The sequence below is a fragment of the Phaeodactylum tricornutum genome, chromosome 6 (genome assembly GCF_000150955.2).
Source record: "Phaeodactylum tricornutum CCAP 1055/1 chromosome 6, whole genome shotgun sequence".
NCBI lineage: Eukaryota > Bacillariophyta > Bacillariophyceae > Surirellales > Neidiaceae > Phaeodactylum > Phaeodactylum tricornutum.
Window position 1 is genome coordinate 292,838 of NC_011674.1, and position 21,527 is coordinate 314,364.

General features: G+C 47.9%; 11 protein-coding genes across 11 annotated transcripts; 5 read left to right on the forward strand and 6 right to left on the reverse strand.

The window, feature by feature from the left end:
* Positions 1–23: 23 nt before the first annotated feature.
* PHATRDRAFT_34752 (predicted protein) lies at positions 24–620 on the reverse strand (the record flags this gene model as incomplete). Its single annotated transcript, XM_002179362.1, has 1 exon — positions 24–620. The coding sequence occupies one exon, from the start codon at positions 618–620 to the stop codon at positions 24–26; it is 597 nt and encodes a 198-aa protein (XP_002179398.1).
* Positions 621–1,016: 396 nt separating this feature from the next.
* Positions 1,017–3,948, forward strand: PHATRDRAFT_45136 (predicted protein; the record flags this gene model as incomplete). The annotated part of the gene is made up of 3 exons (XM_002179141.1): positions 1,017–2,984; positions 3,024–3,383; positions 3,464–3,948. Exons 1-3 carry the CDS (start codon positions 1,286–1,288, stop codon positions 3,946–3,948), a joined length of 2,544 nt encoding a protein of 847 aa, XP_002179177.1. The 5' UTR covers positions 1,017–1,285.
* A 298-nt stretch (positions 3,949–4,246) lies between these two features.
* PHATRDRAFT_34754 (predicted protein) lies at positions 4,247–4,960 on the reverse strand (the record flags this gene model as incomplete). The annotated part of the gene is made up of 1 exon (XM_002179363.1): positions 4,247–4,960. One exon carries the CDS (start codon positions 4,958–4,960, stop codon positions 4,247–4,249), a length of 714 nt encoding a protein of 237 aa, XP_002179399.1.
* A 1,745-nt stretch (positions 4,961–6,705) lies between these two features.
* PHATRDRAFT_11781 (predicted protein) lies at positions 6,706–7,023 on the reverse strand (the record flags this gene model as incomplete). The annotated part of the gene is made up of 1 exon (XM_002179364.1): positions 6,706–7,023. A coding segment is annotated over one exon (318 nt), but the record flags the coding sequence as incomplete, so codon positions are not given.
* An 861-nt stretch (positions 7,024–7,884) lies between these two features.
* Positions 7,885–8,529, forward strand: PHATRDRAFT_34756 (predicted protein; the record flags this gene model as incomplete). Its single annotated transcript, XM_002179142.1, has 1 exon — positions 7,885–8,529. The coding sequence occupies one exon, from the start codon at positions 7,885–7,887 to the stop codon at positions 8,527–8,529; it is 645 nt and encodes a 214-aa protein (XP_002179178.1).
* Positions 8,530–8,712: 183 nt separating this feature from the next.
* Positions 8,713–9,486, reverse strand: PHATRDRAFT_26750 (predicted protein; the record flags this gene model as incomplete). Its single annotated transcript, XM_002179365.1, has 2 exons — positions 8,713–9,305; positions 9,443–9,486. 2 exons carry the CDS (start codon positions 9,484–9,486, stop codon positions 8,888–8,890), a joined length of 462 nt encoding a protein of 153 aa, XP_002179401.1. The 3' UTR covers positions 8,713–8,887.
* Positions 9,487–10,522: 1,036 nt separating this feature from the next.
* Positions 10,523–11,047, reverse strand: PHATRDRAFT_11653 (predicted protein; the record flags this gene model as incomplete). The annotated part of the gene is made up of 1 exon (XM_002179366.1): positions 10,523–11,047. A coding segment is annotated over one exon (525 nt), but the record flags the coding sequence as incomplete, so codon positions are not given.
* A 690-nt stretch (positions 11,048–11,737) lies between these two features.
* On the forward strand, positions 11,738–13,689 carry PHATRDRAFT_45140 (predicted protein; the record flags this gene model as incomplete). Its single annotated transcript, XM_002179143.1, has 1 exon — positions 11,738–13,689. Exon 1 carries the CDS (start codon positions 11,902–11,904, stop codon positions 13,687–13,689), a length of 1,788 nt encoding a protein of 595 aa, XP_002179179.1. The 5' UTR covers positions 11,738–11,901.
* Positions 13,690–14,942: 1,253 nt separating this feature from the next.
* On the forward strand, positions 14,943–15,954 carry PHATRDRAFT_45141 (oxidoreductase; the record flags this gene model as incomplete). The annotated part of the gene is made up of 1 exon (XM_002179144.1): positions 14,943–15,954. Exon 1 carries the CDS (start codon positions 14,956–14,958, stop codon positions 15,952–15,954), a length of 999 nt encoding a protein of 332 aa, XP_002179180.1. The 5' UTR covers positions 14,943–14,955.
* An 805-nt stretch (positions 15,955–16,759) lies between these two features.
* On the forward strand, positions 16,760–19,605 carry PHATRDRAFT_45142 (predicted protein). Its single transcript, XM_002179145.1, has 3 exons — positions 16,760–17,706; positions 17,793–19,408; positions 19,479–19,605. Exons 1-3 carry the CDS (start codon positions 16,795–16,797, stop codon positions 19,552–19,554), a joined length of 2,604 nt encoding a protein of 867 aa, XP_002179181.1. The 5' UTR covers positions 16,760–16,794; the 3' UTR covers positions 19,555–19,605.
* An 18-nt stretch (positions 19,606–19,623) lies between these two features.
* PHATRDRAFT_45143 (predicted protein) lies at positions 19,624–21,100 on the reverse strand (the record flags this gene model as incomplete). The annotated part of the gene is made up of 1 exon (XM_002179367.1): positions 19,624–21,100. Exon 1 carries the CDS (start codon positions 20,995–20,997, stop codon positions 19,624–19,626), a length of 1,374 nt encoding a protein of 457 aa, XP_002179403.1. The 5' UTR covers positions 20,998–21,100.
* Positions 21,101–21,527: the final 427 nt, after the last annotated feature.

Here is a 21,527-nt window from a genome sequence, read left to right on the forward strand (position 1 = left end):
AAACGACACAATCTCTTTTCTGATCACTCTGTATCAGTGCTAGGATTTCCGGCAATGGAGACCAGATTGATACAATATCGCGGTCCAGACCGATCCGGCAAGTTATGACCTAGGTGGGTTCCATCGATACTGACTGTTTCTCCATTCGGCAACATCCGAACGGTTTCCCAGTGTACTTCGGCATCCCGAAAGCTAGGCCATCCGTGATACCGGGACTCGATCAAAAATTCCCTCCACGACCTACCCACCGGTGCTGTGAACAAGGGGTTGCCCGTGTTGCTGTCGTAAAACGTGACGGGCTTTTCTTCCGAAGCGTCTTGCGTGCTAGGGTCCGACAAGAATGTCGTGGTTTCCCAGTAACCGGAATATTCGGCGTAGTGTCGATTGTAGTTGCAAATGCGGTCGGCGACTTTACGATCGCACTGCCAACGCAAATTGGATTGGACCGGAACGTGAGATGTGCCGTGCTCTTTCGGGGACATGATGGATTCGTCGCCCGCAACACACGGGGCGTCGCAACGGGGCTGCGAAGGACCAAAGAGACCAGCCGTCACTAGGTGTTGTTGTCCCGAGAGCCCTGCGATGAGCAGTAGGGACGGAACCAGATGCGTTGCTTTCATCATGAAAAGTTGTGGAGGTTATTCGAATATAAGTCCACGGCGGCAACGAAATAAGGAACTGACTGTGACTGTGACTGTAACTGCAATAACCTTGCAGTTCAATATTGTACAGTCTTGGGCCTGATTCCATGGTGTTTGCTATCGAGCAGTGATGAGCTGTGGTCGTCTGGTAAGTGTCTTCCCAATGTCGGATAGACATTTTGACAAGACAAACACGTGTTTTATCTTCACGGGAAAGCTGACAGACGTCATTTTTGCGAGGACAAATATACGGGATTTTCTATCATGCGGCTCGCTCGTAGATCGCCAATGTCTGTGATTTCCAGCTACATACAAGTCGTGTTATCATTTCATAGCATGTCACTCACAGTCACCCACTCTACATCGCAGCAATAGCCAGAGTTCTCCAATTGATCGCTCGCCACTTTCCCTGTTGCGAAAAGTGGACAAAAGCCGTTCCAGTACTCACGGCTGACGCTAGAGTGTCGACGAACGACAGCGCAAGCTCCTGAGTGGTGGGATTTGTTTTGTTTGGACTTCATTTCTGTAGTGCCGCTCCTGTCCAGTTCCGATTCTGAAGAAATCTGCTTTCAAGCCAAGGCGAGCAAGCAATTGTGTGCGTTCTCCTTACGTGCTTTTACACCGAAAGATACTTATTCAACACTATGAGTAATCCGCGCCAGGACGACTCCAAAGAATCAAACATGATCTTCGATAGTCCGACCGGACTCGCATCGGCCCGCATTGGCCGACGCGGGGTCAGCCCACGGCCCACTTCGCCGTTGAGTTCCGATTCTTCGACGGCGTCGGCCACGTCGCGACGGTCCACATCCATGATCCGCTCGCCACAAGATGCGGAACTTTTCCACCAAATGGGTGCGGCCACGGGTGTTAGCATCGGTAGGAAGAACAAGAATAAGGTGCGCGTAACGTCCCCGCTACATTCGCCCGCTTCGCCTGCGGTATCAAACGCCAATATGACGGAAACTACGGGACTTCAAAAAGGGGGCGCTCTAGACTACATAATGCGATCTTTTTCTCCAAAGAGTACGCCGGACAAGGAGGAGCTGCATCAGTCTACCAACGATCAAGGCGAGCCTATCATGGACCCCGGTTTCAAGCTCAATGTTCCTTCCTTGTTGGGAACCCATCGCCCGGAGGAAAGCAAACCCACAGAGGTAGCCAAAGTTCCACATTTCTTTTCCAACCAGAACCTTAACGCACGCACCATTCCCAAAACGCACCAGTACAAACCTACAGGGCAAGCGCAACTTAGTTCACCAGTGGAAGAAAAACCCAACAATTCCCTTCTCAATGAATGTCCCAATGTGTATACGGGAACATCCCAAGGAACTTCTGCCAAGCAATCGCAAGAATCCGATGCAATCGATGCGAAGGGTCCTTTACGGATTTGTCCGCAAGACGCCGCTTCGCACTCTGGTTCAGCTCAAACGGGAGTATCGAGCCGATCAACGCTGGATCTAAAAAACAACGACAATTCTTTTCACGTTCTAGCCAACCTGATGGTTGACTTGTTGCATCCCAAGATTAACGATAGCAGAGAACTCGTTTTGCTGCCGGAGGATCGTCAACGGATCGAACGACTTTTGCCACCATCAGCTCGCATCAATTTTATTCAAGCTGTTCAGCATCGCCTGAACACGATGCCGGCCAATCCCACGACTCCTTTGCAATTTTTGACGCTGCAATGTAAAGAACTGTGCTTAGACCAAGAAGGAAGCAGGAATCCAATTCTGGCTTCCATGGCTCTAACGGGACAGCCAGTCTATATTTTTGTTGGAGATTGTCAGAAAAAGGGAGCACGCAACACAGACATGCGATCGGAGAAAAGTGAAAACATTGATGACATTATGGCGATGCGCACCGCAGAATCATCAGTTTTAAATGAAACTGTTGAAGCTACGCCTACGCATCATCAACCACTACAAACCGATGAGACTCCTGGACCCATATTCGAAAAAACTCAGCAGCACCCTATGCAGCCACAGCGAGCTCCGTCTATCATGAATCCTTTTGCAACGGTTGGGTCGGCAGCTTTTGTCTCTCAAGCAGTCGTCAAGGAATCCCCCATTCTCCCGAAGCGAAGTCGTGCTACGCCACCAGAATTGAAAGTAAACCCTCGAGATGGCACACTCGACACAGAAGTCTTGGCTCGTCAGCAACTGCTTGCTGAACTTCGAGAGGCTTCTACACTTATGGCCGAATCGAAAACTCCCGAAACCGCCTCATTTTGGCGGGATCATGTCCTCGACCTTCAGGCTCGCCTCCGCGCTCTACACAGAGAGTCTCCTACTGCTGCAATTGTAAACCCACAGTCCGCCCAGAAACTTCTAGACCAAAGTTGTACGATAAAAAGCAACGATGCAAAAATACAACGCTTAGGTCAATATGTTCCACCTGCGAGGACATCAAACGGAAAACCATTGATTCAAACCTTTCCAGGCAGCAATGTTTACCCATCCCAAGCGCATGGAAAGCAACGACTGCCCATGGTCGATGTAGTGTCACCGGCGGATTTACCCAGTGGTTATTGCTTTGAGGCTGAAATGGCTGGGAAACGCTTCCTTGCTACAGTTCCTTCTAGCGGTGTGCAACAAGGCGAGACGTTCACTTGTGCTATGCGAGATCTCAGTAGTGTAGACATTGATATCCCGATAGGGCATTGGAAAGACAAGATGTATGACGTTTGCAAGCATGGGTGTTTTCACGCGGCTGTGTGGAATTCGACTTTTTGTCCACTTCGTAAGTTTGCGTCAGCAAACGTCTCTCAATTTCGTTTCATTCTTTTTCAGTTTTTCACTCATTGCTTTTTGGTTTTACAGTGGCTCTGAGTCAAATTGAGACTCGCTTGAATCTAGATTTCCTTGGACGACCGGAACACACCCAAGGCGGACTCTCCAATCGTACTACAATGGTTATTGTCACTCTGTTCTGGCTGTGCATGAATGGCGTCTTGTTCGCTGGATTCGACTACAAGTGGAGTCAGCGCATGGAGTTATCGTATGCTGATTGGTCTGCCCTTGCGTTGGTGAATCTCTCGATGTTCGGTTTTGTTGTTTTCGTGTCTCAGTCGACACGAAGCAGCCTTCGTGAAAGGTTTATGATTCGCGAACAGCGCTGCTACGATCTAGAAGATCTTTGGTGTTCGACTTTCTGCTTACCGTGTGCAATTTCTCAAATGCATCGCCATACTGCCAACTACGACGACTACGAAGCAATTTGCTGCTCAAAGAATGGCCTACCACATGGCGTTCGTCTGAAAAGCAAAGTAGAGCCCCCTCAAGATGGCTCTTCCTATCTTGTTTAGACTATTTGAGAGAAATACCCCTAACAAAATGTATATCAGTTTACCATGAATGTCGGTGCAATATTGACCTAAGCAGCTTCCCTTGCCACGAGTATTTAAGCTGAGGTCGAATTAACAGTAAGAGATCTCGACATCATCTACTTTTAGTACTCCTGTTCGTTTCCATCATGGTTGGATTGCATTTTTGTTACATCGATCGGTTTTGCCTGAGTAGCGGAGGCCTTCATGTTACAAAGATACCTTTTGACTATTCAAAATCCACATCCTTCACAAGTAAGAAAATAGCTTTTTCCTTTATTTACAATGATAGCCGAGCCAGGGGACTAGGGGGCTGATATTCTCCTCGTCCTGATCGAGACTGCAAACCGAACGTCCCATCGAGACGCAGCGACTGTACCTGCTCAATAGTTTCGGCCAGCTTCCAATCCAGATTTCGTACCTTTGGTGCGCGAAAAAAACTCGCCGGTCCCGGTGTTGTCTCCGAAAAGAAACGGCGACGGTTACTTGTATGTTTGCTTCCGGTAGCTGAGACCGGCTCTGAGAAGTCGACTGAAGAGTTGCTTCTAATATGGCGAGGAGTTGTGGGCGGCAAACTGTCACTGCTTTCCTGACGATTGTAAAATGGATGCAAATTTTTTTCCCCACTCTCTTCCTCCACTATTTGCTTTAATTCCGTTCCGAATTTACTTTCAATGGTCTGAACTAAGGATGCCGTCGAAGGAGAAAAATGTGCAGACCTAGACAACCGGATATGCATCCCTTCGAAAAATGAAGACCTTTCTCTTGGGGAAAGCAAAATAGCCATTATCGTTTCTTGAACAGATAAATTGAGCCCTTCGTGCCATGATAAAAGATTGAGAGCCACTTTGTTGAAAGTTTCATCGTTGTCGTAGGTACTGCTCGTTCGTAACGACGGCGGGCGAAAGCCATTCGAGGTAGTGGACGACGTTAAAGCAGCCCCTTCGTCACGCGACCTAGAATGCGATTCAACCCAAACTTTCAGGTGATCCATGGTGAGAGAAGTGATATTGATTCAGCTCAGGCAAAGCTGCGTGTACGAAAGAAAAGTGGCGATCAATTACATGCGGCCACTCGACACCGCTTGATATTGTGACCTGGAGCGATTTCGGCGGAAGCAGATTGGCGAGTTAAGATATCAGGTTCGCTAAATGGCGATGGAAATCTACGACACACTTGTTAAATATTCATATGCATTTTGTTTATTAGAGACATGGGAGACAATTTTCACTTATCAACTCATACTGGATGAAATCTCTCCCATTTCTGACATCTATGTGCGGTATCCGATCACGCTTTATCTGCTCGTACCCGCGCGAAACAGAGCACAATCTTTACATAAGATGAATGCTTTTACGTTATCGTGAGCGCGCAAGCGCCCAGCCCCTCCCTACCCTTCTCATCCACTGCCGACGCTTTTGCTTTCAAACGAGGTTCTCGTACTGGCAAAAAGCGATCGATAAGTCAGGCAAGGAGAAATCACGCCACAGGAGAGGGAACTGAATTTCGATACATTGAACAGCTAAATGGTTTACTGTTCGAGAGGCTCAAGTGGTCGAACACTACGATAAGGATGGTATGAGACGTCGGTGCGCACTAACCACAGCGGCAACAATTACTCAGCGAGGAACCGAATGTGCCTTCTATCACGGAATCTTCGCTGCATCGAGTCAACGGCCACCATCGCTTGAAGATACGATTAGTTTACATTCTCCATCTTCTTGTCTTGTCGCGAAGAATAATCCACGATGGGTAATGGGATAAGAGGGAACGACAATGAGGATGGAGAAATAGAAACACTCTATCAATGGCATAGACAATGCGATACTGATTTTTTATTCACTGCAAAATGCTGCATAGCTACATACGATATCTTTGGGGTTGCAGTAAAAAGAAGAGTGGGACAAGAATTCTTTCATGGGAAACACAATTCGAATCAGTCCGATGAAATGTATCCGGATGACTAGATATCTCGGATAGAGTTTTTGGGCATTATGAGAAGCTAGGAAGAGATGAAACATATCGTCCAAAATACACTCCAAGCTTCAAGAAGCTGATTCTTATACCAATTTTGTCATGTCGGAGGTGAAACGCGTCGAAGGACTGCGTATACCGGTCGAACCAGACGTATTGTATAGCGACAAAGGGCGGACTTCTTCTCAAGCCTTTTTTGGACAATGTTTTTGAGAATATCTATGACTGGACGAAAATAGAGAAAAAAATTTACGACGAGGAGGCTCTATAGGGGTCATTGGATCTTCGATTGGCTATCCTAAGCAGTCTGCAGTTTCCTGCAGCAAAGACTTGGGCCACGTGATCTCTCGAATGGGCACTTTGTGGGCCTACTTGTATCTTGTTTAGTCGAAAAGCCAGAGTCATCCGGCGCTCCCGCATGGATTTTGAAAGCACTATTTGTTACGACTCTGTTCCTTCGATAGCAACATCGCCAGCCCCAGGCTGTGTGTTTGAGCATTACAAACATCCATTCTAATCGTTTTTGGGCTTGACCTTCACGTTGAATGCCATTAATACAATAATGACAAAAATACTCATAAACATACTCCCAAACAAAACCATGCCAGCTATGAGCTGCGAGAGCCCCAGACTGTCTTGTAGCCAAATAAACAGGTCCGAGAGAAAGATCCCGGATGTAATGAGACCCCCTTGAAAAAGACCAATTGGGCCAAAGGGGGATGCATAGAAAGGAATGGAGGACATCTGCTTGTAGCCACCGTCAGCAAACTTTATCAAATTCTGCTTCGTCCGCTGTCCTTCAAAGGAGTACACACTCCAACCGACTATGACATAAAAAGTCGGGAACCCGTAAACATCGAATCTTGATGCCAGCGCTTTCTCTTCACTGCCGTTTATTTTTGCTACCTTGATCCTTTTGTCTGATTTGTGAAATTCTTCCGCAATTTCAATGTAGGTTGGCAAAAAGCTGGTGCAATGTGAACACCAGGGCGCGTAAAATTCAATTAACCAAACATTGCCGTCGCTGATTGCGCCGTCGAATGTCCGTGATGTCAGTGTGATCAATGACACGTCTGCTTTGTCTGTCTTCGCTGCAGTGACCAAGCGTCGGTCTTGAAGGGTAGGCGTAGTTTCCTCTGCTGCAGGGACACCTTTAGATGTCAGTGAAGGTTCGTCGCCACCCTCTGCAGCAGTGTAATGGGCAGCCACTGCAAGTAGCAGGCTCCACCACCACAAGAACCTCATCGTTTTTGTTTTGGCTCCTTAGGGAACGAAAAGAAGTCAGCGATATCTTTGAATGCAGAAAGAAAGCGTTCGTTAGTTACTTCTTGTGACTCGAAGTAGGTAACACCATCGGAATTTCTTGGCTGATGGCTTTGGGACTTCTCTTTTTGCCCTGTTTTGGTTCGGACGATAAGCCAACACAGGGCTTCGACAGGTGAATTTGGCCTGTGGCTCCTCCTGGTCTTTCACTCTGGGCTACTTATTCAACTGGCGCCTCAGCGGTATTGATGTGAAAATTAACATAAATACAGTGACAAAGTTGGTGCAATCATTATGAGCCCTGGCACGATACGAACATAAAAAGTTTAAGTATAAGTGCTGCAGCTATACTTTAGATGTCGTAGAGTGGGCATTTCTGCCGAAATTCTGATAAATATGGCATCCGAGACAACTAGTCGACCCAATCAATCAGATCATCAAGTACCGCCAGTCTGTGCTTCGAAAAAGGAAGCCCAGAACGTTCATGAACAAATCTCATGCGCCGACCCTCCACTTCCTCCCAAGACAAAGAAGCTAGACAAACAAACTGCAAACACGGCAACGACCGATGACCGCCAAGGTGCTACCACCGGCCGATAACTACATCTTTATATAATCTCGGTGTGCTGTATTCTAGTGTCTGCGAAGCAGTCTTGTTAATCACCGTCGAGTTTGAAAGTTATGTTCCGTCCCACGAAGCGGCAAAGACTGGAAGCCCCGCCCTCATGGTTGGATAACGAGGCTCTCAATTCTGTAGCGTCACCCTTTGCGGCCCAGCCGACGCTGAAGACTGCTATTGTATCCCAATTCACTAAAGAGCTCTTCCTGGAACGATTCCAGAAAGAGATTCGTGACCGTTTCTGCTTTTCACTGTCGTCCCAGCTGTTGGTTGACCCTGGGTCGAACCGCCCATTATATGATATCGAGCTGTGGCGTGGTATCCTGAAGGGGCGGATTGCGTTTGGGGATAACGCCGTGACGCGGATCTTGGAGGCAGCTTCGTACCAAGAGACTCAGGCTCCCCAACTCATAGTCATGGCGACAGATTTACAACCACCAACGCAGCTTGCGCATATTCCAATCCTATGTCGTCAGCTTGCCACCTGTCGACATGTGCACATTCCTCTCATGCTTCTTCCGGGACCGTCTTCGCTGGAACTAGGGAAGCTTTTGGGAACACGTAGGGTTTCTGTCTTGGCATTTATGCCGCGCTACAAAGGAAATGATTCCATGGACTTGGAGGAGCGACGGGATCATGCGGATGCCTACGTCCACGACGCAGTTGACTCGTTCGTAGCGTTTATTAGCTCAAAGAAAGCGCCATAAGTACCAAAGCAGCGACAAGTGGAGCCTGAGAAAACGAAACCATGATCAAGCTTAAGAGCACGAAGAGCTATAATAACAGGGGTTAGCTAGACTTTGATCTTCCGTCGCATGCGCGAGTAATTGCGTAATTGCGCCGAATCCAAAGTTAGGTCTGGAACTGCTAGAATAGTGCGATCTGCTCACTAAAGATTTAGAAATCCTCTATGACAATAGGGTAGGCTATAGAATTCCAATTGTCCTCAAATAAACGTGGCTATAAGGGGATGAGATTCTGAACTTCAACCAGTCTATCACAAACATGTTCAGTTGGGAAATTCTACTCGCCGTGTGGCAGAGCAATCCCACGACCGCGCCACTCTTATGCCTCATCGACCCAACTCTGCTCGACAATTTCTCGTACGCGGCGATTATATTCACGACGATTCTCATTGTATAGACGAGAAGCTTCTGAATTGGCCGGAGAAGCCGGGTTGGGATCACACAACAAAGACTGAATCGACGTCAAAATGGCGGAAATATCGTATATTGGAGACCACTGATTCTGGAGAATGTCCAAACAGATTTGTCCATCGTTGTAGATGTTGGGATGGAACATTTTCGTCAAGAAGCGAACCTGAGGTGCCTTGTTGGGGTAATCCTCCGTAAACTCTAGTACAAGTTTAAAGGTGCCACCTTCCCAGGGCGTGTCGTCGGGACCAAAGATAACAGCCTGCCACATCATAATGTTTGTGTCCATAGGAGCACCCGTCACACCTGTGGGAGGATCATTTTGAAGGCTTCAACAACAAACGAAAAAAATCAGTGCAAATAGAATGTTCACGACAGCGGTCACTTTATACGACCGCTGGGGTCGTTCCTACCAAACTAAAGGAACAAAAACGGTTCCGCTTTTCCATGGTCTTCGCTTTCTTACCGCTTGAAATCCCGCAAAAGACGACGACGGGCACTAGTACTCATGCTGAAGGCTTTCTGAATTGTCGACAAGACGGGGAATTGTTGGCGCTTGTGTAAGCAATGGCTCGTCCGTGTTCAGTCTATAAACAAGTGGAACGAAAAAACCAGCCGGCGTTGCAACATCGCTGTGGCTTTGGGATTGGCCTGGTGTACATTGTCCCTACTGGTAATCACTAAGTAAGCGTTGGGTAAAAACAAGAACCCGGAAATGGGAAATCGTCAGGAAAAATACTATGGGGCTCGACGTTGCGCCCTTCTCTAGACGCCTCCTCTAGGAGTTTCTCCCCATCCTTTTCCCTACCTATCGCCTTGACATGAGTTACTGGATTACTGTAAGTATTTTGCAAACATTGGTTATTGTTTTTGTTGTGCACCTGTCAATCATGCTCCTTCAAATGTGTACAAAATATATAATATTTTTTATAACTACAAATCATCCGTCTTGGAAGGATATCCGGTATAGTGTAGGTGGTTATCATACGACGCTCTCAATACTACAGCGCCCTTGCTGAAGCATCAAATAGAACCGTTGAGACCCGGGTTCGAGTCCCGGTACCGGAAAGTACTTTTTGTTTCCTTATGCTATTGAAAACCCCTACTACGTCAAGCATTCATGTGGGGTTCATATCCCTAACGCTACTGGATAAGTCTATAACTTTTTGGTTTACGCCTTTGTTTAGCCTTCGAAAGTACCTACGGTCCAGTGGTTCCTTAGGCACGATTCTAGCCCGTTATCGTCGCAGTTTCCTAATTATTAGGAAAAATAACAATCGATTTCCGTTCCAACGGCAACTTGGTCAATTTTCAGAAAACGTTCATCTTCCTTTCCAGCCGTATCCGACCAAGGAAATCCAGTGCTGCGGAACTACTGTCTCCCAAAGGATGTATATCAATCACATTGTCCACTGCTGATTGTTGTAGCAAAGTAAAGCGACAAAAGATCTCCATCTAGATTGCTAGTGGATTGACTTGCTACGGCTCGCCGGCTAGACTTGGGGACTGCTAATATGATAGTTCTTTAAAAGACAGATTTTCTGCTCTAACAAATACCCCAGTGATGCTCAACGCCACCCATAATCCGCGACAGGGCGGCTGCACCGGAAAGTGGGTACTCAGAAATAGAAAACATGTGCTCAATGTACGGATGATCTTCGAGCGTGATGTGTCCGGTTGACATAGCTCCGACAATGAAGCAAGTTGGAGTTTGTTTGCTGGCCTCGAGGGTTGCCGGTAAAAGAGATTTTGCCAAGGAGATAGGACTGTATAGTTTGCCTTGACAGCTCATTCCATAGACATGAGTTCCAGCGGGAAGGTATTGGGAAAAAGGGTTTTTGATGACTTTGAGTAGAGTCGTCGATTCCGTTCCGGCCTTGATTTTCATCTTATGCAAAAGTTGCACGAAAAGACCAGCGAATCGTTTGTAGGTTCGAGGAATCCGAATTGATGAATTGACATCGATCAGTACTTTTGTTTGTGTGTGTATATAAATCTTCAAAAGACCAGCCTTGTTCAAGGGTGAATCCAAGAGTGCCAGAATCTCTTGGTGCAAAATGTCGGGTCGAAAGACGTTGGGATCCTTGCGCAGCTTCTTTTTGCATAACTCACGGTGATCATCGCAGTTCAACAGTTCGTAAACACCGCGTTTATTCTTGACTGTTTCAAGCGTAGCCTGATCCAATAAAACGATAATAGGATGCCCTTTCGACAAGGATTTCGTGCCGAGAGGGGCGACCGCGAGCGGCGTCGTCAAGCTCGTGTTGATGGGCATTGCGCTTGAGGTTTCTTCGTCCTCGGCGGTACGGGCTTTCTTGTCGGGACGGCCCCGTTCCGAGCTTTCCGAATCCGAAGACGAATCTCCCGACGACATGCTAACAACTCTACGACACTACGACAGAGTCGGTGGGCATTCCGTACGATTTCCAGTTCGTCAAATGAATGAGATTTATTTTCCCGACGCCAAACTTGACCAGAACAACTCGTGGGAAATTTTGATTCGAACCAAGTGAATGGCAACGCGAAAAAGTTCGATGACGTATAGACAGACAGACCGGTTGAAGGAAGAGCAAATGAACTTTCCTCTATTTAGCGCGGTAAAGTAGATATTAGAATGAAAAAATTATTAACAAAATAGCTATCTCTGACTACTAGAGTGTATATTGATCGGATGTGAAGCAATGAACAGCTGCCAGATTCACACAGGCAACCAAAAGTCGAGCAAATTCACCAAGAGATCTCATTATTTTCACCCGGTCGACTGTCGTAGAAAAATCGAAAGATACGAGACGTCGAAAGCATTCTTCTCCTTCCATTATTACTGGAAGCAAGGCTACAAGGGAAAATTCACGCCGCTTGAACACGTTCGCAACGACCGCGACCGTCCTCCTAATTTCACGCCGGCAGGACACGTAGCTTTCGAGCATGTCCCGGTTCATATTCGCACCGAGAATCATTCTGCTCCGGGTCGATCGACGACTGCCACAAAACGGATGCTTCTTGTCGGTAGCTTCGTCTCGACCCTTCAGTTCTGCCAATTCCCCATCCTTTGCTTCGACTGAAAGCAATGTTCTTTCTTCTTCCCCACCGCCGGCGGGTGAACGGCTGCGGGTGGCGGTTGTGGGTGGCGGATGCGCCGGGCTTTCGACCGCCTTGCACTTGGCACCCCTCGTGGATGCCGGTCTCGTCGCTTCGCCGATTGACGTTTACGATGCGAGTTCCGGGGTACCGGGACGAGATATTGGCGTCGGAATCTGGAGTACGGGTCTGGATCCCTTTCTTCATTCGGACCGAGAGTCCCATCAGATGGTATACGATTGTATGACGGCGTCCGGATCCTTCCTCGGGGACGTCGGCTACCGGACTCCAAATGGAGCGTGGTTGACCAAAAGCCATTTGCCTGTTACTTTGGAAGAGCGCCGTGCGTCTGGAATGCCGGCTTTGCTCTTTCTGCGGGAAAGAGATATGCTTCACGCTTTGCAAAAGGCGGTGCATTGGGAGGAGCGCCGCGGTACGATTCAGATGCATCGCGACGGTAACAAAACACGCGTACAGGGTATCGAGGAAAATTCCAGTAAACCTTGGAGTGCCCGGTTGAAATTGGGTACAGGGAACGATATGTCGAATAGAGACTATCATCTCATCGTGGCGGCGGACGGCATGAACTCTGTTTTGCGGAAAATGTATGGAGGCCACGACGATGACACAAAGATTCTCAAAACCGGTACCGCCGCCTTGCCTAGCCCCATTGGATTGCCGGACTCTCCTAGCCAACAGAGCAAGTCTTCATGGGACGAAAGCCAACAACAAGAAGCTGTCGGCATGCAAGATCGCAATTACACCGTCTTTCGAGGGAATGCGAAGCTGTCGACTTCCGACATGGGCGAAGGGGGCGCGAGCTTCCAAACTTGGGGGACTGGACAGTCTATGCGTTTTGCAACCGTGCCAATGTCCTTTAAAGGCCCCATGAATACACGGGAGGAACGGCAAGTTTGGTTTATTACTATTGATGACAAAGATATTGCGAATGAAGCCGATCCGGTCAGACGACGCGAAATGCTGTTGGACGCCTTTTCCTCTTGGCACGAACCGATTCGGCAGACAGTGGAAGCAACGCCTCCCGAAGAAATTCTAATAGAACGAGCAATAGCACACCGACACTGCATGGGGCCGATCCTCAACATGAACAAATTAATCCAACAGATTCGTGGAACCCGCCCACCAAGTTCCGGTGAAGGACCCAATTTAATTTTTGTTGGCGATGCGTATATGACCATTGATCCTATTTTGGCACAAGGCTTTACCTGTGCCATGGAAGGCGCCGCAGCGTTGCGGCGGACTGTCCAAGAAAGTTGCAAATCTTGTGAATCCGATCCGTTTCTGGCTTTCGATCCGTACACGTTACGATCGGAGTTGAAATCGCGCCACAACGCTCGCATTGATAGGCTCATATGCTTGCTGCGCGCAACAGAACTGGTACAAACTCTGGGACAGCCCACTGGTGGTTCCTTGCTGGGTCTGTTTAATACAAATCTCTTGCGCCCCATCACCAAAGTCTTTCCGAACTTTGTCAAGGCACCCATCTTTGATGCCGTTTTGAAATATTCACTCGGCCTTGGCTTTCGAGGGGATGCGTTGGAACAAGCCTCGACATCGGAAGAAGAGAAAGCCTCCTTGACAAGAAAAGCGTCTGAAGCTATTCGGGTTCGTTAATATAGATTTTTGTTGTACAAAGCTCTGCAGTGTTGTGTTAGTTGTAGGTACAAGTTAATATTGATGAGCAGGCAAGTGTCACTGGCAAACGGAGCAGTCATGAATAGTGGTTGTCTTCTCACGGAAAATTTGCCAAAACGGGTTTACTGCGCTACGCACAGCAAGAGCAATGAATCAACTTATCCAAAGCAATGCAAATACAAGAATAAGAGTTTCTGAACCTCGTCGGTGGAAAGAACCATGATTGTTCTTGTGGTGATGTGGTAGGATGTAGAGCAATGCGAGCGAGACATGGGTTCACAAGAATCAGATAACAAACCCATCAAGTACGCAACAAGCAAGTCCAACAATATTAATCAATACTCAAATAGTTACTTTATAGTTTGAAAGGAACTTTTCTGTTCTACGCGCTAGTATCCCGGTATCCGCCTTGGTGAAAATTGGCTGCGTACACAGATCGACAGCTCCGCACGATCAAGCATTTTGGACTATTTGGATTTGCCGCCTCCCGGGGCCGTGTAGGTCGACTGCCCGCTTCCAGTGTTATAGTACGTGCTGCCATTATCATTGGAGTAGTAGTAGCTACCATTCGAGTTCGAGTCTGGGCACAACAACAAAAAAATGTGTCGGGACCTGACAAAACACACATTCAAAGTGATGTAGTCACAGAATTTTCACAACTTACAATGGTAGGAGCTTCCACTGCCGGAGTTGGTTCCACCGGGAGTATTATAGCTGTTTCCTTGACTGTTGGTTCCGGATCCCTTGGGCATGATGTTGCTGTTTCAATCGAAAGCTTTGGCTTCAAGTAGAGTTGATCTTGGCAGATTTTGGAGAAAATAGATTTTATGGGAGAATTTACGATTGTTGTGTGTGTTGACATGAACGAAAGATATCGATCCGGTGTCACGGTTCCCCGCCAAAAAAGGACGGGAAACGTTTCCCGCGACAGCTTTTTTGCGCGCCGAAACGCAAAATAAATCGGAATTTGACAGTGAGTGCCTTGATTGGTCTGGTGAACGGCGCCAAACTAAACCGCGAAAGGACAGTCGTGTGGTGGATTGACAGGGAGCTTCTCATCGAGAACCGGAATATTCTTGATTCTCTCTGGTTGGGAGTTGTCGTCCTCGTCTTCGTTGTTTGAGCGAAGCCTTTCCAAGACAACTGGAAGGGATACGAGAAATACTGGCGCAATCTCAATTTCGGGATTGGTGTTATCTTCCCATTGACTGTGAGATCACTGTGCGATATTGGACAGACCCCGAAATGGGTCTTACTGCTATTTCTGTTCGAAGATTATCTGCGTTTGCTCGCTTTCATGGACGACGACTGGCACTCCAATACACCTGTATTCGATATTACGAAGATGAGGCCTACACGAATGCGGTCGTTGGATTTATCGGTCTCGGCAACATGGGCCTTCCAATGGCTCGTAATCTCGCCAAGAAAAACAAAATCTTGGCTTTCGACACAAACCCAGACGCTCGTCACGCAGCCAGTATCAGTATTATGGAAGTATCCGATACGATTTCCCATCTGAAGGACTGTTCAATGATTTTTACAATGCTTCCAGGATGCCAAGTGGTTGATCAAGTCATGAGCGATTTACACAATGTTGTAGATCACCAAAATACTATTATTGTCGACTGCTCAACCGTCAGTCCGACAACTAGTCGTCGATGGCATGATGCTTGGAAAGTAAACGGTTGTGCTATGCTAGACGCACCCGTGTCCGGTGGTACGAAGGGGGCTATGGAAGGAACGCTAACGTTTATGGTTGGCTACGACGACAAAATGCGGTTTGAGCAAGCCAAACCGTTCCTGTATTGCATGGGAGATCGGATCATTCCTTGTGGTGGGCCCGGTACGGGTGCAGCTACCAAGCTCTGTAACAACGTGGCGCTAGCGGCGCAAATGGTGGGCATTTGCGAAGCCATGAATCTGGGGGAGTCGCTGGGAGTTGATCCAGTACTTTTGGCGGAGGTCATGAATACCTCAACCGCATCTTGTTGGAGTTCCAAAGTCAACAATCCACACCCTTCGGTGGCCCGAGCATCAGGTAGCCCAGCGAGCCAGGACTATGTTGGAGGTTTCAGCGCAAGACTCATGCTGAAAGATCTGGGACTGGCGGCGCAGGCTGCCGAGGATAACGGCGTTGCGCTTCCCCTAGTTGCAACTTCCAGGGAATTATACAAGTTGGCGGGGCTTCGGGGGATGGCCGATCGTGATTTTGGAATCATGCTCCAACTTTTGCGAGGGAAGTGAAACGAAAGGGATTGGCAACGACACCTAGACTGTTCCAGTCTGTAACACAATCCAGTTCATTTTAAAGTGCAGGGAAGTCGCTATTTTTTCGTTTGAATCGGTCGATTATGTGTTCCTTGCAAAAACCAAACAAATTCAACCAGTACGATATCCCTGCTACCCACCCCATTTTCTTACTGTAAATAGTATCTTAACTCATTTTTTCGTAAATGGGAAGCGCAAAGAGGAAACATGCAAATGCAGGCCACCTACTGCCACAGTCCGAGACCGAGACAAGCGTCGTACAAACGCTGTGCCGTGTCATGCAATAGAGGGGAGGGCTTTGGAACTCACAGTCAACGTACCCATCCTTGACTCTTTCCGGAACGAATCTCGTTATGCTGTATGTTCCACTTCCATGACACTTACCTAGACCAAAACCCCCCGAAATGGTCAGAAAAGAAAGACGTATCACAGGTGACACTGACGTATTTCCACATATATACAACTACGACCCTCCGTTGGGATCTGCTAAACATCTGCTCTCTGGGACTGAAGCTGATTGGTAAACCATGTCGCTTTCAGATCATCTGAAGATTTTTACTTATAGGAAAAGAATTGATTTGTTCCACCGCTTCGGGCGACGCTGTCAGTGGTATACGAATGACTGTCTTGTGTGCGTACTTCAGAAATCCCTTCTCGTGCGTACTTCAGAAACGCTGATGGCTTATATTTATCAGGTGAAGAAAATTCGTATCGAGTTGCCTTTCTGAATTCGACTGCCAAAACGAAATATTTTTTTTCGAGGGCACACATCACAATCACAAAAGACTAACAACGAAGAACAAAGACAAGGTTACCATGGACCAAATGAATCAGAGTACTCAACAACAAGCGCAACCTCATGGACAAACGATGCCTGGAAGTTCCATGTCTGTCTCGAACGGAAACGCACCAACGGGAGGGTCGGTGGCATCATCAGCAGTTCTTCCCGGGAGCCAACAGGTTCCTCCCCATCTACTTGGAATGATGGCAAACCCAGCAATGGCCGCTGCTGCTGTCAATTCGCCTTTGTTCCAACCTTCAGCTATGATCTCGAATCCGGGAGCGTTTTTAGGAATGCCGGATAATTATATGACAGCGTCAGGCATGGCCCGCATCAACACAGGTGCTGCAAACGCCAACCACGGAGGCGGACTTGTGTTGCCGAACCCCTTGTTTCCGAACAGCGCATTCGATCCGCAAAACAACGCTAGCAACAACGCACAATCACAGTCGCAAATGATGATGCAGAACGTGGCTATTATGAGTGGAATGGCGAACTACAAGCAACAGGATCGGACTGCGGGAGTGGTGCTTCCCGTGGCTCCGGCATCGGCAAGTGCCGGTGACGACCTCTTTTTTGACTCGAACACCAGCAAATCCCACAAAGGTGATTTGACGAGTGAGGAGCGGGCACAGCAAAACCGTGATCGGAATCGGGAGCACGCAAGGTCGACGAGACTTCGCAAAAAGGCCTACGTGCAAAAGTTGCGCGAACTCGTCGAGGGTCTGCATTCCGAACGTACGGAAGAAGTACGACGAAGGAGAGTAGCAATACAGCATCTCGCGGAAAAGCAAAACGTTCGGAAAAAGGTTGTGCGGAACTTTTTACAGTATGGTTCCAACTACGAAACGGACGAGCGCAAGTGGGGGACCATTTTGGAAGACGATTTCTATTTGAAACAGCCGGTAACTCCGTACCGGTCCTTTCCGAGGGCAGAAATCGAAAAAGTACGTTGACGCATATAGGCTCGACCGCATCCTAACCTACGTCAATCGGTAAAACCTCATCATTTTCTTTCGCTCACAAACTACAGGAATGTCGAATCTCTCGTGGAATCGACTCTATTATCAACGACGGAGCTAGTCTCTCGGTAATGGTGGAGGGTATTGGATCACGGAGTACTCGCTGGATGCAGATGAAGCGTGATGAGTTTTTGCTCCTGAACGAAGCCAAGCACGGTTCCAAGAGGATGCCTAACTGCATTTTACGACAAGACAGTCGCTACAAGCACGCGATTTCGAGCCTCTCTTCGAGCTCAGGTTCCTCCAATCAAAATTCAAGTAGTGAAGAGGAAAAGCAAAACGAACGCATCCAGCCTACGAACGCTTTGGCGACACACACCGAAAATCCTGAGGATGGAACATCAGGTTCTCCAAGTGACGAGGTGGCAGCAACTAAAGTCAGTTCGTCGGGCGGCAGTGGAAATAGCAGCAACGAAAGCAACACGGGCAGCGACGGCGGCCGACAGTCAAAGCAGCAGGACGCTTCTCAAGGTTTCCACGATTACCATGCAAAACCATTGCCTGATCCAAAGTTGGAAGATTCAGAGCGCAGTAGCCCATCGGGGGACGACTCACCCGAAGAATCCAACGACAACGCTTCGAATGGCGGAACGAAGCGCGTCAGCACGGATTCTTCTTCTGGAGATGATAGTGCCGCAGCAATAGCGCGCCCCAGTAAGCGCCGAAAGCATCAAGATGAAACCTCCAGCAGTGTGAATACGGCTGGACATGCTGTATATGCTTCCAGAACGGCGCCCAATCCGCTTCTTCCACCAAATATCGCCAAAAAAGGCGGAATTCCTCACAATGTTCAGCCTGCGGGAACTTCTGTCTCGTCGAACAATGGGATTGCCCGGATCGGGACTGCGCCAGCTATCCCGCTGCCCCCGTTTACAGGGATAGGAAAAAATTGTTCGGTTGCTTCTGATGGTCATGCTGCGGCAATGCCGACTATATCAGTGCCTCAAGGAAAAAGCATTGCATCCTCTGCGAAGGATGGTACAGCCGAGCCCACCGTTCTATCAGCCGAGGTCGAGACTTCTTCGAGCACTTCGGGAAGAAAGAGGCCACAGATTAGAGCCTACTATCACATCAATGAGGACGACATGATTTTGATGGAGGACTTTCTTATGTGCCCGTTCATCTTTCGTTCTCAGGATGCCGTTCTTTGTGGTGCGTTGTCTGAATGTGTGATGCCTGGTATGCTTCGGGCGCATTTTTCGCCGAGAAACAAGCTAGTTAGCGTTGAAATGGTGTACGATGCCATGGGCTTTATGCAATTGTTAGAACGCGCAAGTGGGAACGAAGGCACCTTTCAGATTATTCCTGGTAGCCTTGAAATGGCGCTGGCGCCTATCAATACAGAAGCAAGAGTCATTACCTTGGCTGAGGCACCTTTTTTGATCGTCAATGTAAATGCAGAATTTACGAAGACAACTGGATACACCCAACTGGAAGCTGAGGGCAAGGAGTATCTCAGCCTGCTCGGAGGTGAAGGGACCATCCCGGAAGCTTGTGAGCGCGCCAACAAACCCGTACATAAGTTGGAAGAAGTAGCCAATGGTCGATGTGCGTGCTCAACCAATATTCACTACGACAGGGACGGTCAGGACTTTATTGAATACGTTTGTTCGTATCCACTGACTAAGTAAGTCTTCGTGCTCGCGGCAACGACAATCTGTTCTGCATTCATTAACGCTTCTCTTTTAACATTGCAGTTCCAACGATGAAGTTACTCATTTGCTTCATGTTCACAAGGAGCTACCATCTCTTCAAAACTCCGTTCATGATTGACGCATTTCAGTAGAAAGTACTTTAAGAATAGCCCATTGCTTTTGATCTTTTATGTACATAATGTTGTGCTTATTCTGTTGCTTCTCGCGTTTTTTTGTTGGATTTCACGTCACTCTTGGTGTCCTCTGGATCAGGAAGTCGGCAAGCTTTGACTACAGCTTTGTATCGGGTTTCAATGGCGTTTTTGTCATGATCATTGAACATTGCGGGGGTTGTGTCACGCTTGACCATTGTAGCTTGCCTTAAGAGGGCGCGTCGCTGGTCTTCGCGGTCACTTACGAGCGCAGTAGTTTTCAGCATTTTGAGCAGATGGCACGAAACGGCGCAATTTGTTCGCGCAGACTGACGAATTTGGTCAACGGCCGCGCAGACAAGTCCTTCATAATCAGTGACGTGCCAAATCACTCGAATGCTGTCCTCCGCATCACGGTAAACCGACTGAGGTAATTGGCGTTCAAAGATTGTCTGCAGCCCCGACCCCAGGTAGTCGATACAGTCAATGGCTGTGTAAGGGTCGTTTATCCCTGGCGAAAGTGCTCGCAAGGCAACCTCTACAAGCTGCCGAATGCCATATTCATAATCTTGTTCTGAAGTGCGATTTCTTCCGACATAAATACACTGCTGGATTCTTTGTATTGTTTCTTTTGTCAGTTTTTCTTCCGGTTCCCCTTCTATAACACGTACAATTGTCTCAGCGGAAGAGATAAAGTCTCCAGCACGGACCCACAAGTACAGCTTGGCACTTTCACTAGACGCAATTTGCACCAAGGACATCTTGTCGATGGCTTGGACGTAGCCGCTCCTCCCAGACTTGATTGGCCAACCTTCATCGTCGTCCGGATCATGTATGCGCTCTTGTACCTTTCCGTCGTCGGGATTGGGGAATACATTTCGAATAGTTTCAAGAAGGCCAAGATGTGCATCAGCAACGACATTCTCTGCCTGAATAATTAGAAGCGTATGCTGCACAAATCTAATAAAAATTCCGAGACTGAGTAGTGCAAGGACTGTCGCTACGAACGCCGAAATCTGCGGTGCAAAAGGTTTGTCGTCCACCTCTTCCACTGGTGGTCCACGAATAATAAACAGGCAGTATGTATACGTTCCCATAAGGGTTCCAAGCGTGTATCCGCTCGTCCTATCCTTCATGAAATTTCGCAACAACCGTGGGCCGAACTGCCCGGAAGCTAGCGTCATGGTCACCATGATGCTAGAAAACGATAGACCTGCTAAGGAAAGAGAAGAAGTCGCGATGGTAGAAAGCAAATCGGACATCCCCTGGGAATTCGTAATGAAAAACCATCCTGAAGCATCTTGAGTATAGCGATCGTCCAAAAACAGAGTGAATTGCGACAACACAATGGCAAGAACAACACAGCCAGCAGGTGCAGACCAAACCGACGCCTTAAGCTGTTCACAGAAGTGCTGAAGTAAGGTGTGCATTTCTCAGAGAAAAACTGAACTCAGTAACTAGCGAGTTGCGTCTCGAATTTCGACGTCGTTCAGCAGCTTCAGTAAGTGCAAGCTGCGCTGTGCTGTGCTGTGCGTGACAACACTTACGAAATAATCGGGGGCACGTAAAAAATGGACTTCAAAGCAGCTCTCGAACGTTTCTGGACATGAGTTGCCACAGTTTTGGATCCACTTAGAAGCTCGTTGAACCCTGCTCTCTCTCACTGTCAGCCTCGGGCGCACTGACTGTAAACGAGAAACACTTACTGCTAGGCGGACGAATGACGGATGACGATGCAAGGGATCTGTGACGAACTGGACGTAGAGATGGTTTTTATAGGTAGTAGTCATGATCGTAGCTATTTTACTGTTAAATGTAAAGGACTACCAAAGCGTTACTTATAGTTATTTAACTGTCAGCGCAACTTGTGAGGTCCGATACACTCGAACATAAGCTGAATCCAAGGACGTCACGTCACTGATATAAGTAGTATTCTGTCTGGATCCAAGGAAGTCATGTC

Excerpts from the sequence above, each read along its gene's own strand:
- PHATRDRAFT_45142 (XM_002179145.1), top strand. The coding sequence starts at position 16,795 with ATGGACCAAATGAATCAGAGTACTCAACAACAAGCGCAACCTCATGGA. Across the intron at positions 17,707-17,792 it reads CGAGGGCAGAAATCGAAAAA|GAATGTCGAATCTCTCGTGG; the intron begins GTACGTTGACGC and ends CACAAACTACAG. Across the intron at positions 19,409-19,478 it reads TGTTCGTATCCACTGACTAA|TTCCAACGATGAAGTTACTC; the intron begins GTAAGTCTTCGT and ends TTAACATTGCAG.